Genomic DNA, 17,464 nt, shown 5'->3' on the forward strand with positions numbered 1-17,464 from the left:
ACAGGCAGGGTAATGCGAGAACCCCTTCGGTTACGAAGCACGTTATGCTTGTTATTTAGAGCCATTGCGGGCTCTGGGTATATGAGCCACAGTTAATGAAATTGCCCAGAAACAATCATGCTGGTGGATATAGATAGCATTTCATCCCACCAGACTGTCTTGATTTTAAAACAGAACTAACTTATGTCATGAACCATAATTTCGATGATATCATCATCCATTCTTCTCTGATGCATAACCAGCAGCTTTAGTACCCTATATATAGCTTTGGAAAATGGTTTTGAATCATCACCTGATGCAAATTCTTGAACCATATTGTCCACCTCAATTGAACTGCACCCTGGTGTCTTCTTCATGCTCTTACTTCTCATGAGTTTCCTCATCCTCGATACACCATCCCACTTTCCCAAGTCTGCATAAAGATTTGAAAGCAAGACATAGTTCCCTGTATCGGCTGGTTCAAGCTCTAGCAGATGCTCCATTGCAATGACTGCAATCTCGAGATTGCTGTGACTTCTGCAGGAACTCAATAACGAACCCCAAATAGCCGAATCCGGCTTCATTGGCATCTTCTTTATGAGTTCAAGAGCCTGATCAAGGCGCCCAGAAAGACCAAGAAGATTGACCAAACAACCATAATGCTCAACCCCTGGTTCTATATTGTAATCCCTTTTCATGGACTCGAAGTACCTCAATCCCTCATTCAAAAGGCCAGCATGGGCACAAGCTGATAAAAGACCGACAAAGGTGATGATGTTGGGTTCAATCTTTGCCTTCTGCATTTCTTGAAACAATTCAATAGCTTCATGAGCTCTTCCATGATTTGCTAGCCCTACTATCATCGTACTCCAAGATATCACATCCCTCTCATTCATCTGATCAAACAAGCGACGCCCTTCATCTATACTTCCACATTTTGCATACATTTCGATCAAAGCATTACAAACACAAATGTTGCGCAAAAACCCGGCTTTATCTGCATAAAAATGTATCCATTTCCCTAACTCAAGAGCTCCCAGCTGGGCACAAGCTGGTAAAACAGAAACAAGACTGATCTCATCAGGCTCAATACCCACCATTTGCATTCTCCGGAAAAATTCCAATGCATCTGCATAGCACCCAATTCGAGCATACCCGGAAACGATAGCTGTCCAAGAAAAAATGGTCTTGTCCTGCATCTCCTCAAAGATAGCTCTTGCCCTTCTCATCTGCCCTAATCTAACATGCCCTGAAATGAGGGTATTCCAAGAAACTGCATCTCTTTCAGTCATTTCCTCAAACACCTTATGGGCATCATCCAAGCTATCACATTTTACATACATTTCCACAAGTGAATTTTCAACGACTGTATTGGACTTTTGCCCAAATTTGAACACATGCCCATGAACTTGCTTTCCCAGATCATAACACATAAGCCCCGCACATGATTTAACAACAAATGGGAAGGTGAATTTGTCAGGAAAAATGGGGTTTTCACCATGGGAGTGTCCTAGCATTTGCTTGTAAACAGTGATTGCTAGGACGTAAACTTTGTTATGCTTATAAGCTCTGATCATTGCATTGTACAAGAAAGCATTTGGGTCAGCCACCCTTTTGAATAACAAATTCGCATACTCTGTTTCTGCATGGTGATTACACACATCCACCATTTTTGTCACCAAAAAGCTACTTTGTGAGAGTGAAAACTTGACTATGTGGGCATGGATTTTCTTCAATTCTACTATGTTGGGGCAGTTTTTCAAGATGGGTACAAAAATATCTTCCATTTCTCTGATTTTCAAGGCCCTGAGCTTCCTGGCCATTGATGATCATGTGGCCAGTGAGTTCCAGTCTGAATACTGTCAAGTTCTTGAGGTTATCATGGTCACAAAGTTTCTGACAGTGTTTTCAAATGGTTATACTCCATTCTGGGGTTTCTGACAGCCTTCAACTTTGAACCTTCAAAGGAAAACTCAAGAAGGAATCAAGCACTTTGGGCATTTGATTAAAAGGGTGATTGAGAACATGATGTTGGAAGACCGCTGTTTTGGAAAATTGAAATATAAGGGCCTGGTTGTTGTTTTTGAAAACTGTTCTGGAAAATAATTTTTGAGAACAGATTTTAAGAACAATTTTTGGTGTTTTTAGAAAAAAAATTGTGTTTGGGAATTGAATTTTGAAAAACAGTTTTTGTTCTCAAAAACAAAAAAAACATGTTTGACTTAGTTAATAAAAAAACATGTTTGAAAGATGTTTTTTTTTTTTTTCCAATTAATAAAATATTTTCTTCAAGTAACTTTATATTATAAATTTATAAATATTTTTAAATACACATTTCATTTAAATTTTAAAAATTAATTAATTTAAAATTTTTTATATAAGTTGATAAATTATTAAAAATAAAATAAAATATGATGTATGTATTTCACATGGGTCTTTTGTCCATCCTACTTTTACAATTATAAATTAAATTTATAAGCAATATTTAATCATTAGAAATTAAAACAAACATCACATAACACTAATGAGAACTAGTTAAGTTAACAAATATATATAAATTCTAACAAAACACTAAAGTGTTGACAAATATTTAAAATTAAAAATAAGATAAGTCATGATTGACATTAATATAATTTGCCCACATCACTTCAGCAATTTGATCTTTACAAGCTGCCATAGCTGCTGCACTCTCATATGATAAATCAATTGAATGGTTTCTGCTACTTGTGCTCTCTTCTTCACCTTCGATTGAAAGGTCTTCTACCTCATATTCTCTAAACAATTGATCATTCCGAGTTGATAGACGAATCCAATTATGAAGGGTACAACATGCAACAACAATTGATGGTTGCCTACTTGGCTTATAACAAGGCATCATCCTTAATATTGGAAATCGGGTCTTTAAAACACCAAAACATCTTTCAATAATATTCCGAAGAGATGAATGTCTATAATTAAAAAGTTCTTTATATCTGATAGGTTGATTATGTCTACCCCAATATTCTTGTAAATGATATCGCTCACCTCGATATGGTGGCAAAAATCCAGATATACAAGGATAACCAGAATCAACTACATAATATTTTCCTTCACTTGGCCAAGGAAAATTGACTTCTGGTCTAGTCAATGCATCTAAAAAGACACGTGCATCGTTTGCTGTTCCTTCCCAACCAGCATAAACAAATGTAAACATCATGTCAAAATTACATGCACACATAACATTTTGTGTTATAACTGTTTTTCTACCTCTAAAACTGGTTTGTCTATCAGCTGGGACCCATGCACTAATATGAGTGCCATCAATTGCACCAATACAATCCTACAACAACAAACATTTATTATTATTAAGGAAATAAATTAAATAATCGTCATGAAATTCACATTTATAAATATTTTTTATAAACTCTTACCTTAAACCATGGAAAATATTTAGGATTACTAGCAACATATGAAGACACCTCATTGGTCATATTGTTAGGACATATGAGAATTTTGCCAAGTCGACATAATGCACGTCTAACTTCTTTAAAGTGTCGAGCGATAGTCTCTGTGGAGTGTTGAAAACGGTCTGCTACAACCCTCATTCTCACATTATGTCCTACGATTAGTAAGAACATAGCCAATGCCTCTTCAACTGTGACAAATCGTGTATCCTGTAAGTTTTCATGTCTCTTAAGATGATCATAAAGGTTCATAAATGTTTCTTTATCCATTCGAAATAGTTCATAGCATGTCTGAGGATGACCTTCTATCATATCTCTTACAAATTGTGCACCACTTAACATTGATGTCCTTTGAGGTGTCTTGCATAAAAATATTTTCTCATACCCATTCATAATGTGAGCAATAAAAATTTCATCTAAATCATCACCCTCTTCAGAAGATGAAGTTGACTCATATAGTGAACCACTGCTTGTGCTATTATCATCCATTGGTTACTACATAAAACAAATGAACTCACAATATAAAATAACACGAAATGAATGTTAAAGTAGTTATAATATAAGTTTCATAACCATAAATAACATCCATACAATGACAAACTAAAGAGCATGGTAAAAGATTCTAACCAAAAGATAAATAGTACATATTACAATGTCATCATAATAGTTATGCATCCAAACATTCACATTTAAAGTCTATAAAGCCATGCCATTTTCCTCTCATCAGGCATATTCATAAATATCTCTCTCCACTCCGGCATTGTGAATTTCTCAACAACTTTTAAATATTTGTCATTATCTAACAATTCAATGGTTTGTAAGGTTGCCATGCACCTTGTTATGCTAAAATCAGTGGTACCTCCACTAGTAGCTTCACTACTAGTTCCACTCTTATATCTGTCCACTCTAGCCAATAATGCCTCAATTCTAGCTCGAGATGTTTCTGTTCTAGCCTTTGATGCCTCAACCCAAGCTTTCAAAGCATCTCCCATTTGACTTAATCTGGATTCTTTCTTACCTCTACGCTTTAATAGAGAATCAGTTACACGCTTTCCAGAACGGGTGGTTATTCCTGCCATTTCTGGTTGTGGAGGATCATCAGGGATCTCAGTATCTACATCCACATGCACTCCACCATGTTCCAAATTGTCATCCATCTCATCTTCATCATCAGTGTTTGGTGGATCTTGGGTGGAAGAGTAGTGGAGGGCATTGGTTGCTGTTGATGGATTAAAGATCAATCCCAGCAAGTTGTAGTTTGGGCATCCCTTTGAGCGGAATCTTTTTGCATTTGGGTGTGCCTAATAGAAGGAAAAAAAATAATTCACTCTTAGTGTTTACCAAATATTTAAATTAAAAAGTAATTAGTTTAAAAGTTATTTTTACCCGAATGTAATTTTGCCGGGTTTCCTCTAGAGCATGCACTGTGTTAGTTTCAGCATCCCAACCAAATCCAGTATGCTTTAAAAGATCAGAGAACTCACGGTGCATTGCACGTAGTTTATTAAACTTTTGTTTAAGCTGTTTCAAGTTGAAATTTCTTTTCCCTTGACTATTGACCTCAAGTAAGATCCTTCTCCATGTGTTGGTACTAAATGTACCACTATCCATGTTACCTTTATTAACTTCATTTACCACAATGTCAATAAAGATTTTCTCTATATTACCTCTCCATGTTCCTGCATCCTCAACATCTGTTATCTCAGTTGTCATCTGTACAATCCCATCACAAATAAGAACTCTATGAAGAGTGATTACTACTCAAAAAGTGCTATTTGATAGCTTATAATTAATCATTTTAAATGCTTTTGAGTAGTAGTTTTGGCCTTTTAACTCAATTGGCATGTTAAGGACCTTTGAAAGCAATTTTAATCACTTTGTGTAAGTTTTGGTGTTTTTGTTAGTAATTTGATCACCAAAGCAATTCAAGATTGAGGAGAGTGTTGAGGAATCTTGGACAAAGTTTGGAAGTCATTTGCCAAGAGTGAATCCGGAATGCAAAGAGAAAAAGTAAAGAGAATCTGCCAAGAAGCATATTCTTGATGACAGTCGTAGCAGCCACTTTTGGAGCACTTTATGAGGTCCAATTGATGCATTCTATATACCATTTCAAAGCTCAGGAAGTCAACAATCCAATGCTTCAAACGGTGTGCAATTTAGAGTTGAAACGAAGAAGTTGCAGCCTTTGCAAGCCAATCACTCCTAGCTGAAGGAAGCATTTTCCAAAGTGTTGCGAAATCACCCTTTCGCTGCGAAGTGATTCCGCAGCCTTTTTGTACAGTAGGGTGTATTTCCTTCTGAAGGTCCCCGATATATGCCGCAAGCTGGAAGCTGAGAACCTCAAGGTGGAAGCCAACTTCGCAGCCCTGCGAGAATAACTTGTTGTTGCGAAGTGATTTCGCAGTCCTTCTTGAGTGCCTGCGAAATCTCGCAGACACCATTTTCTCTTGCGAAATGGTTCCTGAAGCACCCCGATATTTGCTACCGACATTTGGAGATATTTTATATTAGATTTTTGTTGTCTAAATCCCAAAATACTCCTTGTAAGCCACCAATTACAAGATTCCTTAGCTTTTAAGTTAGTAAAAAGAGAAAATATCAATGTAATAATTAGTTTTATATTGTGTTCATATAAGTGCCTCTCAGGAGCCTGTTCTCAGAGAGGAGATCCTTTTGTAAAGTTTTGGGTAAGCAAGTAAAGTTCAGTTCTTTGTATTGCCTTATCTTCTCACTTTGTATTTTTATTTTCTTACTAAGTTATGAACTCTCTGAGGAGTTTTCCCTAGAGAATGAGTAACTAAACCTCTAATTCCTTGGAGCTAAGGTTGCCGGGGAAGGTTCCAAGTGCAAGAATGCAAAGCTTTGTGGTTTTAGCTATTAATGAAGAGGAAGTGAAATCCTTTAGTGATTTCTATGTTTTTAGTTAACTTAAAACACCTTAGAGTCACCTGGGCCAACACTTGGTAAGGCAAGTGATTTCCAACCATGGAAATGCACTAGTTTACCCCTTGCGAGCCTCTGGGAGGTGACTTTAGGGTAGGATTTTCTGGAATTGCCAACACTTGGTAAGCTTTTGGACTCCAAGGAGACATCCATTAGTTATCTCTTGCGAGCTTGAGAAGGGAAGTCCAAGGTTAAAGATCACCTTGAATGGTTACGGCTTAGTGAGAGACTTAAACCATTGCAAGTTGCATCAGTGAGAGAATTAAAGTGAAATCTAATTAAAGGATGAATCTGTACAACACCGGTTAGAGAATTGACTATATGTTGAATCTCTAATGCGAGGAAATGAACCATCTGACCGAAGCTATGTCTTTTGCATGAGGAACCACCCCAGTGAACCTAACTCTCCAAGGAATGCTTTTCTTCCTAAGTTATTCCCATTACTTGTTTTGTTAGTTAGTTTGAATCTAAATCTTTACCAATCAAGGTTTGAGTTTTATTTCTTAAGCTAACCTTCATATGAAACACTACCAATTCACTTTGAATTGGTATCATTTGTAATTTGGAAACCCTTCCCAGTGAACGATCCTAGAGCCACTATACTATAGTAGCTTTGTCTTTGCTACCCTAGTATATGGTGTAATAGGTTATAAATTTTGTTGATTACTCCCTCAATCAAGGAGCACCAGCTGGACATGAATCAGCTGGCACACCAATTGGGCACGAATCAAGGAGACAACTTTTAAAACCACCAATAGAACTTAAGGCTATGTTTAAATGAGAATTAAGATTGTTGACGTATAGTGTAGTGTATAAAAATATGAAAGAAAAATAAATAAAAATAAAAATAGATTTGATATTAATTAGATTTTAAAGACTTTTTTTTTTTAGTTTTTATAAAATTTGAAACAAAAATTGGGGAAAAAAAAAAGAAAGAAAAGTAAGTTTGATTAATTTTATATTTGATTAATTTTAAAATTAAAACATTTTTTTATATTTTTTTAAAATAAATCAAACATGATAAAATCATTTTTATTATTTTTTATTGATTTAATATTTAATTTTATTAAAAAATATAGTATATTCTATTAAGATGAGATAAATTTTTTTAAAAAGAATTAATTTAATATTTATAACTAATCTAAATAAAATAAATAAGACATCAAAATAAATGCAAGTAAGGAGATGGTCACATTTCTTTCCACTTATTCTCCACCACCCCAAGAAAATAGATGAGTAACATCCAAGAGCTAATCAGTGCAGAGTCCGAGTTCAAGACTGACCTAGCCCTCAAAATATGCTGATGGATATTCCCCTTTGACCGTTTGATTTCAATAATTTTGATTTCAATAATGTTAAAAAATTAATTTTTTAATGTTTGATTTATTACAAAAATATACCATTAAAATTAATTAAAATTTATATATTTTAAATTATATAATCATATGAAAAAATTAAAATAAGTTTGAAGTAGTATATAGAAAATAATTTAATAATTTTGATTTTATTTTTTATTTTTATTTTTTACTTTATTATAATTTTTTAATTATTTTTGCTTTCATGAAATCGGGAGATGGGAAGAAGGGAAGAAGCAAAGAGTAGAGGTTAACCGGGCTTTGGAGTCTGGATGAGAGAGAGGAAGAGCAGATCTACAGAGAGAAAGGGTTCTTGGTGATTCAACACCTCATCTTCTTCTGATTTTCTTCATTTTTTCCATTTTCCTTGAGGTATTTTAGCCGTCAAGCCTGGATTTTCTCGTTTGATTTCCATGTCTTTAAGTAAGGTTTTTGGTTTTTTTTAACAGAACAACTCAAGAAAAATCAAAACGGGAAAAAATCAGGAATTGTTTTTTCTATTTTCATTCTCGTTCCCCATTTTTCTCAGCATCCAAACAGGAAAATATAAACGGAAAAAGAAAAACTAACAACAGGTGATAAAAAAAAGCTCAGATCTCATTCTATTTTCATTCTCGTTTCCCACTTTTCTCAGCATCAAAATAGGAAAATATAAACGGGAAAAAAAGAAACTAACAGCAGGTAATAAAAAAAAGAAGAAGCTCAAATCTCATTCGAATAACATAACTGATATCTCTTTACCTAGATCTAACATTTCCCTCAACAAATATTGCCAAAAAAAGCCTATTTTACTAGATCTATAAAAAATAACTTCAACATATGTGGAAATTACCTTCGTTTCTTGCTACTGGAGATGTCGCGACTGTGTTGGAGAAGAGGCGACGCGACTGTGCTGGAGAAGAGATGAGAGCGGGAAGAAAAAAAAAACACGGAGAACAGATGGTTTTTTTGTTGTTTAATTTTGTTCTGTAAACAGTAAAAAAACGGGGAAAACAACATTTTGTTGTTCTCTAAACAGTGCCATTTTGAGAACACGGGGAACAACAAAAACAAAAATGACTCTCTCAACCAAACAAGTTTTTGGTGTTTTTTGTTTTCAAGAACAGAAAACAGTTCTTGAAAACACTAAACAAACAGGCCCTAACTATTTTTGGATATCTTATATCTCATCAAACACTGGGTAGATAAAAAAATTTAAGCGTAAATATCTCAAAATGATGTTATATGTATAATTTTCAATACATAAAAAAAATATTTTTTTATAATATTTTATGACTAAATATAAATTACATAATACAATCCACTCCGTGTTCAAGAAAATAAATGCCAAACAACATGTGGTTGGTTGATACGGTATAGACCAAACCTACGGGAGAAGGACCTGGATATTCATGGACTGTTCCATGACTATGTTCCCAATCGTGCCTCGGTCATAATTGATGTCCAAACCCAAGAAGCAAGGGATTCCCCACCAAGGCTTATTATGCTGTTGAGGAAGTTTAAGGGTTACAGAGAGAGAGAGAGCAAGAGAAGTTCCAGCGGAGAGAAGGGGGGACTTGGATAGGAGATTCAGCAGATATTGTTCTTAATGAGACCATGGTTGGTAACTGATGACAACCAAGTATTCAACAGAATTGATGGGGTTTTTTTAGAGCATAGTAGTAGTTTGAAAGTGGGAAAGAAAAGTTTCATGAGGGAGATGGCACGCATTCGCAGGAAATTGGAACACTTTTGGCCCCAACTACTTTCCATTCACTCAACCACTTCTTAATACCCGGGTTTTTAGTAATTAATATTCATAATATGATATATTATTTTTGTTATTTTATGTAAATAATGATGATAAAAGAATAATAATAATAATTGAAGATGTGAAAGATTACATCTTCCCTTTTTCCCATTCTATGAGATTTCATCCTAACCTTTCATCTCATATTCCTTTTTTCCATTTTCATTTCGAAAAACGAAAAGAGCTAAAAACACTTGAGCCTCTATTCCCACTTCCTTCACACTTCTTTTTCCTCTTTTGTGGCCTCTCCCACTTTCCTTTTCTTATCTCCCCAAAGCCCATTTTCTCTCTATTTTCCATGATTTTAAAAATCAGACCTGATCGGTCGGTCAGGGTTCCGATCTGGTCCGGTCTGGCGTATTGGACAGGAAAGTGATCGATCGGAATCGGATTGGATGAACCAGGGGTTCGACCAACGAATTGAATGAACCGTCTAGTTCAATTTTTTTTTCCTCCCAGCATCCATACGGTTGTTCCCATTGTTGCCGACCACTGGAGCGTCATCTCACTGGCAGCACCCTCGGCAACACTCCTCCCGAAACACTACAAAGCCCCATCGTCGAAAAGCCATGTTGCCGACCACTCAATCCCCTCACCCAACCCCCCTTCCCTCGCGTCACGCTCCCGAGCCCAACTTCAAAACTCCCTCATCCCCCTTCCTCACCTTTCCCAAAATCCCCGTTGTCGAAAAACCCTATCGTCGACCACTCAACCCCTCACACGCGGTGCACCCTCGAGCCTAGCTGCAAAATTCCCCTATCCCCCCTCTTCACCTCTCCCAAAATCCCTGTCGCCCAAAAGCCCAGACGTTGGCCACTTAAACCGATGCGCCCCCAAGCCCAATTGCAAAATTCCCCCATTCTTTCTCTTCTCCTCTCCCAAAATCCCCTGGTTCTTACGATTTTTTTTTTTTAAATTTAATTTTTATGTTTTATATTTAATATCTTAATATTTAATTTCTTAATTTTTTGTTGATTATAATTGTAATGATATATTTAATATTTAAATTTTTTATTTTTATTTTATTTATTACACATTGAAATTTTAATTTATTGAAATTATTGGGTTAATTGACATCTATAGGTAAAAAACTTTGTGAAAAAACTCAATAAGCAAAGTAAATATTGTTAAAATTTAGATAAAATTTATTAGTTTTATTTATTAATTTTTAAAATTTTAATAATATATAAAAATATATATTTATGGTATCACCGGTTCGACCACCGGTCCAACCAATGAATTGTGAACCGATAACTTTTTCAAATTTAATGACCAGTCCAATTATGAAAACATTACTATTTTCTCAACCCCCAAACACCCATCTCTCTCAATTTTCTTAATCCCAAACACCCATATCTCTCTATTTACTCTCATTTTATCAACCTCCAAACATCTCTCTCTCATTTCTTTTGCCCCTCTTTTACATTCTCTCTTCTTCCCACATTTGTGTGTCCTCCTTTCTTAATCTCGACATTTCTAACACATAGATCCACCCATGACAACAATCAAGGATACTTATCCTTGTCATAGACCAATCCGGCACCATGGCCAAGACTTCATCCATGGCACAACCGGCAACCACACTCCACGCATGATTAGATCTCGCAATGCCATAGTCTGTCGACGACTCGTGGTTGGTACCTTGGATTACAACCTAGGTAATGTTTGATTTTTTATGGATTGATTAAGCTTTATTTGGGCTTATTTGAGATTTAATATGAATTTTTATTTTAGGGATTAAGAATAATTTTCAATGTTAATTTTGTTCTACAAAATTTAGATATTATGTTTTGTAAACAAAATGAATTTGTCATAGAAAATTGCTAAAGACTTTTGGGACAAATTATGTCTATTTTCAATGATAAAACTTTTTACTTTTACCAATGAAATATTTTATTGGCAAAAAGCTTGAGTGACAAAATTTGAATTTTGTTGGAGAAAACTTTAGGTGGCGAAATGAGATTTTTTGTTGGGATATTTTTAGACGAACATGATATGAAATATTTTTTGTCAGGAAATGTTTTTGGAGATGAAATTCTTATTTTCAATGACAAAATATATTGTCCCTAAAAGCCTATTTTCTTGTAGTGACTTTTGTTAACAAAATGAAAGAAAAGAGAACAATGAGGCTGAGAATGGCGTCCGACATGTAAGTGAGCATTGAATAGGTAACATGTTGATGTTTGAGGTGTTAATGTCCTATCTTTAGGAATGTTACAAGGTATAACAGTCCTCCATGTACTATTTTGTTTTGTGTTCCCCATTACCAATAGAATGTTTGGAAAGGAATATGGAAATTGAATACATTTTCCAATTCTTTGATAAAGAAAGTGAGGACGAATGTTTTCAAAATCGAACTAGTTATCAAATTGGAAAAGTTATTATTCACGGTTCACTAGTTGGACCGCGGTCAAACCGGTGACATCATAAATATGTAATCTATATATTATTAAAATTAAAAATAATTATAAAAAATTTAAAATATATATGAATAAATTAAATATCAATAATATTATTTTATATCTTTGATATTATCAAATTAAATCATATTAATATTTTAAATTTTATTAAATGAAATGTGTATAATATTTAAATGTGAATATATTAAAAATGAAAATTTAAACTAATTTTTAATTTAAAAAAATATTATATTGTTTTTATTTAATATTATAAAAATTTTTAATCCAATATATATTATTTTGTTTGCCATATTTAAGTACAAAAGACGTGTAGCCCCGTGTGGTGTCCTGACCTGAGGTTCAATTCTTGGTGGATTTGATAATTTTTTTTCATTGATATAGTTTGCAATCCCACATGGGATTTTGAGAGGAATAAGGATGCCTATAAGAAGGGCATATGCATCACCCCATCTTGTGGGCTTAAGACTCAGCCCCAAATGGTTGTGGGCTTTGTCAAAAGAGGCCCAAGCATGGGCTTTTTTTTATTCCATATAATTCGAAGCAGAGGCACAAATGATGAGATGAGCCGGTGGAACCATACGGTCCACCATAGAATAAAAAAACAAAAGAAAATTCTATGGTGCTGAGGGAGGTACCATGCCTCAGATTTTTTGTAGCCGTTGGATGAAAGATATTAAATCTCAACCATTCAAAAGAAAAAGAAAAAATGAAAAAAGAAAAACTGGCTACCTGTTGCTACCTGTTGTCTCCCCCTCTCAACCCATTTTCCCGTTTGTTCCTTCTCTTTCCTCATTTTCTACCTGTTCTCTCCCCCTCTCAGCCCTTCTTTTCTCGTTTTCCCCCTCTATTCTCCTCCATAGCCGAGCGTATTCTCCTCCATGGTTGGCTGTGTCTTCTCTTCCATAGTCAGTTGTGTCCCCGTGCTCTAATACAGCCTGGTCGAGTTTCCTCTTTTTTCCTCTTTTCATTCAAGGAGTGTCCAGTGCCAAATTTATCACCAGTCCGCCTCCACACTCACAACCCTCTCTCAATCTTCACTCAAAATCTCATCATCTTCCAAAACCCACCTCAAACAACTCCGGAATAAACTTAAAACCAACCTAAAAACCAGAGTCTACTCCAGAAAAAAAAAGGAAATCCTATCTTCGAAAGAAACCTAAGAGGCAAATACGAGACAATGAAGAAATCGGGGAAAGAAAGCACTGAAGAAGAAGATAGAGACCCCTCTCACCATTAATCTTCAGTCGAGTTTCTGTTTTCTCCCTTTTTTACCGAGTTTCCCGATATTTTCCTCTCTTTTCCTCTCCTCTCCATACTCGGCTCTTTTCTAGGTACTTGTGTTTTCTGCTCATCTCCATCGGCTGTTATTTTTAGGTGCTTTAAGTTGTCTTCGTGTATTGTTGGATGTTTTTGTGTTATTGGGTGTTTTCGGGTGAGATATTGTAGTTGTTTTGGGGTGCATCTTTTCGAGTTCTGGCTTTTTTCGTATCCCCTCTGATTATGTCCATATTTAGTTTTCATATTTGGGATTTTTTTTGGGTTTTGAAGTAAAGAGTACGATATTCCCGCTCCCCCCTCCTATCCATAACCCTTGTATTTTCTTCATATTTTATATTTTGATATGCTAATTTTGTGACCATTTAAAATGTACATAGATTTAGGGAGGATTTTGTAGTGGTGGTGAAAGTATGTTTGATTTATTATATTTGAAATCATATTATAAAAATTGAATTAAATGATTTGATTTAATTTATAGGAGTGAACGCAATGTTGTTGAAGTTGTTCGAAATCCAAAGAGGCCTATTGGAGCTTGGATACATTACTAGTAAGGAAAAATAGAAACATGTAAAAGAATATGTTTTTCAATGTATTTTTTTGTGGTTGTTATAGTTAAATTTGTTTGAAATTGTTTTGTAGTAACGATCAATTGGCCATGATCAAAGAGTAGGATAAAGGAGTTAAGATAAATGATGATGTAAGGAGTAATATTGTTGTGTCTAATATAATTACATTTTAAAATTAGAATTTAAAGTATGTGACCAATTAATGTAGTTGAGGAAAAAATTGGGCAAGAAGTGGAATGAACTTTCAAAAGTGGAAAAAGAAGATTTCATGGCAAAGTCCAAAGAAAGTCCAAAACAATATTCACTTCAAAAGGGTGTGGTTCCAAAGGTAATTTTTTTTGTAATGAATATTTAATTTCATTACTTATGTATTTGTTGGAAATTATATTAATTTAAACATGTTTGATGTTTGTGTATTTTTTCAGTTATATCTTCAGATTCGATGCTCACCCGAACGAGTGATTAGAGTTATTGAAGAATTAGAACCAAAGCAAAGAGTAGCCATAGAAGAAATAGGTTTTGGTAGCCTCTTGCAACTTCGATGTAGGAAAATTGATCATGGGTTATGTCTTTGGTTGATAAATAGTTTCAACCCGAACACTTATATGTTAGAGTTGTATAATACTTGTATCAAATTATCCTTTGTTGATGTTGAATTTATTATGGGATTGAGGGTAAGAGGGTTGAAGATTGGCATGAACAAAGATGTTAGCCATAACAATGATTTATGTAAAAAATATTGTGATAAAAAGGGGCGATTGCCATTAGTGATGTTAGAAAATCAAATTAGGGAGGATAAAGAAGGTGGAAACGATTTCAAAGTTTGTTTTGTATTATTTGTGTTGGGTGCATTATTGTGCCCAACAATGAAGCTTTTTGTGAAACGTTCTTTCTTACATCTTGTGGAAGACATCGATTCAATAAAGAAGATGAATTGGGCTGAATTTGTGTTGTCTTATCTTGTGCATGGGATTGAAGAGTTTAAGATGAAACAACAAAGTGGGGTTTGCGGTTGCTTATTGTTTTTAATGGTAATGTCCTTGTAATTAATCGAAATCATAGTGAATTTTGAATTTGTTATAATAAAATTTGTTAACTAACTATATATGTATGTCAAATATAATCGCAGTTATTCTACCACGAGCATATATTGTTCGAAGAGAAATTTCTACCATTATATACTCGACCTTGTCCTCGGATTACTGCTTGGGGAGATGATGAAGTACTGGGCATGAAACGAAGATTGAAAAAAGTCGATGGATATGCAAATGACAATGTAAGTTATAGTTTCAAAAGTCTTTTAATATTGGTTTAAGTTTTTAGTGATTTTTAATTTGATACGTGTTATATTTTGATGAATATATTGTAGGTCAAAATATGGGTGATACAAAATGAGATAAGGGATTGTGTTGATAGAAATGTGATGACAATGGAGAAGGAGAATGATGAGGAGCAGAAATTTGAAATCAATCCAAATAAAGATGCTATTAAACGAGTACGTTTTACAACATTCATCGTGAGTATCAATATTAGTAGTGAACCCTTGTATTATTATGTTATTAATGAAGTTCCTATATATCACTAGGAACACGGTTGGAGCTTAATGGAGATGGATAAAACCTTTAAACAATTAAAAGACACATCTAATTGATTTGTGTCATGGTGCAAGTAGTAGGTGTGAAAATTTTTTGACTGAATTTGAGGAGAAATATACTACATTGAAAGGTCTCTTCGTTGGATCAAGCGGAAAACCTTTGAGAATGCACGAGGAGGGAACGAAGAATGACATTCTCTCATGCGAGAGAAGCTTGGAAGATAAGGATAATAAGAATGGAAATGAACATTATGTTCGCATTTTGTCAATTGAGAAGTTATGCACTGAGGACTTGAATGGAAAGAATGAAGATGCATGTGCTACATCAATTAAAGTGCATATCATTCTAGACGAAAATGTAGATATTTTACCACTTCCAATCAAAAGGAGTAGAAGAGATTATGGAAAGGTATGTATCATACAAAAGAAAAAAATATTTTCTTTACAACTACTTAACCATTACATAGTAAATAGATGTATATTAATGGTATTTTCCATATTAGGAACCATTACGAGCACTATGTGGTTATCCCGATCATGTCATGAAAACACGTACATCAAGGGAGAGGAAACCAAGTAAATTCAAGGTCTCCCCATTTGTACACATTTTAAGGAAGATGGGAAAACGTCAAGCATCAGAGGTTTAATACAAATAGTTTAATATCATGTTCTTATTTTAGATACTCAACATATATAGGTAATAATTATGTCCTGTTTTCGATTTAGTCAATCCCCATGTCCATTCGTGAAGACGTGGTGGATGGTCAATCATTCAATGTACTTTAATCTCTTGTTGCTGATTATGTTTTCAATAAAGCATTGTCAAAAAGGTTTGTAGTGTCTAGAATATTAATAGATGTCTTGTTACAATTTTAGCCTTCATATGCTTCCAACTTAGTAAAGAATGTTTTAACATATTATTATTTTAGTGAGCTTCTTGTTGACTTTGATCATGAACATGGAGTTCGTGGAGATTTTGAGTGCTTACGCCTTAAACAAAATTTGATGGATGTTGTAAGTACCTACTTCATTTATTTCAATTGCGTGCTAAATTAATTAAATTAATTTATTGAAGTTATTGTTTAACAACAGGTAATAAATCTAGAAGCCTCAAAGCTAAATTATTTTCAAAGGCAATTTATAGGCATTACAAGTATAAGATGCTATCTTCCCACGACATTTTCAGTAAGCTCATATTTCTCTTCTTGTTTACTTACGTATTAAGTACAATATACTAATGTTCGTATTATGTTTTATTATTAGCAAATGATTTTGTGCGGGACTCCTCATCCTTTTTTTGATAGAAAAACATCCATCGTGAGTAAGTACATTAGCGAATTGGATGATTGCAAGAAGGTTAGTAATTATTTCTAATGTTTAATTGCATATATGAAATTTAGAATAGATATTGTTTTCACCTATAATATAGTAGATTTTTTGTGCCCCAACTCATATATATTGTTTTTCTAACTTTACAGCTATCTATTCCAATGCATGACGAATGCCTCGGTCATTGGTATCTGTGCATCATTGACTTCAAAAACTCTCATATCCAAATTTTGGATTCATTACGATCGAAGAATCGAGACAAGTTCCGGTTTTAGAGTGTCAAAATAGTGGTATGCTTTCATGTTTATATTTTTCTTTTATTCTATTTTTTTTCTCTTCCATATTTATTAACACTTTCATAATAAATTAGGTTGAATTTTGTCAAACGTTCTTCAAACTGTATGACATAGGGAAAGATGTCTTCCAATTCTCCATTGATTGGGCTCCTTCGATTCCGACCCAAGAGAATGGGTTAGTATGAATACATAACTCACATTACTATTGTTTATCTGAGCTATAATTATACAACCATTCAATAAGTTGTTTTTCTTTTCTTTTATTTTTCTTAGGTGGGACTGTGGAGTGCATGCCATTAAACATATGCAGACATTCAACAATGGTGATTCCATGATGGTCTCCGACTTATGTAATTATGTTAAAATACGTTGGGAAATAGCAAGTGATTTAGTTTTACACGAAGGCAATAGAGAAAAACAAACCATCATTGCTATTGTTTGTACAAAGACATCGACACGAGCAATGAAAAAA

At 34.3% G+C, this 17,464-nt stretch overlaps 2 protein-coding genes across 2 annotated transcripts; one reads left to right on the forward strand and one right to left on the reverse strand.

Annotated features, from left to right (window-relative positions):
* Positions 1 to 30: 30 nt before the first annotated feature.
* On the reverse strand, positions 31 to 2,013 carry LOC100264715 (pentatricopeptide repeat-containing protein At2g20540-like). Its single transcript, XM_002282045.5, has one exon. The coding sequence runs from the start codon at positions 1,800 to 1,802 to the stop codon at positions 177 to 179; it is 1,626 nt and encodes a 541-aa protein (XP_002282081.2). The 5' UTR covers positions 1,803 to 2,013; the 3' UTR covers positions 31 to 176.
* A 12,239-nt stretch (positions 2,014 to 14,252) lies between these two features.
* LOC104878272 (uncharacterized) lies at positions 14,253 to 15,366 on the forward strand. The gene is made up of 3 exons (XM_019218291.2): positions 14,253 to 14,804; positions 14,903 to 15,049; positions 15,143 to 15,366. Exons 1-3 carry the CDS (start codon positions 14,379 to 14,381, stop codon positions 15,356 to 15,358), a joined length of 789 nt encoding a protein of 262 aa, XP_019073836.2. The 5' UTR covers positions 14,253 to 14,378; the 3' UTR covers positions 15,359 to 15,366.
* The last annotated feature ends 2,098 nt before the right edge of the window (positions 15,367 to 17,464 follow it).

The sequence above is a fragment of the Vitis vinifera genome, chromosome 4 (assembly GCF_030704535.1).
Source record: "Vitis vinifera cultivar Pinot Noir 40024 chromosome 4, ASM3070453v1".
Taxonomy (NCBI): Eukaryota; Viridiplantae; Streptophyta; class Magnoliopsida; order Vitales; family Vitaceae; genus Vitis; species Vitis vinifera.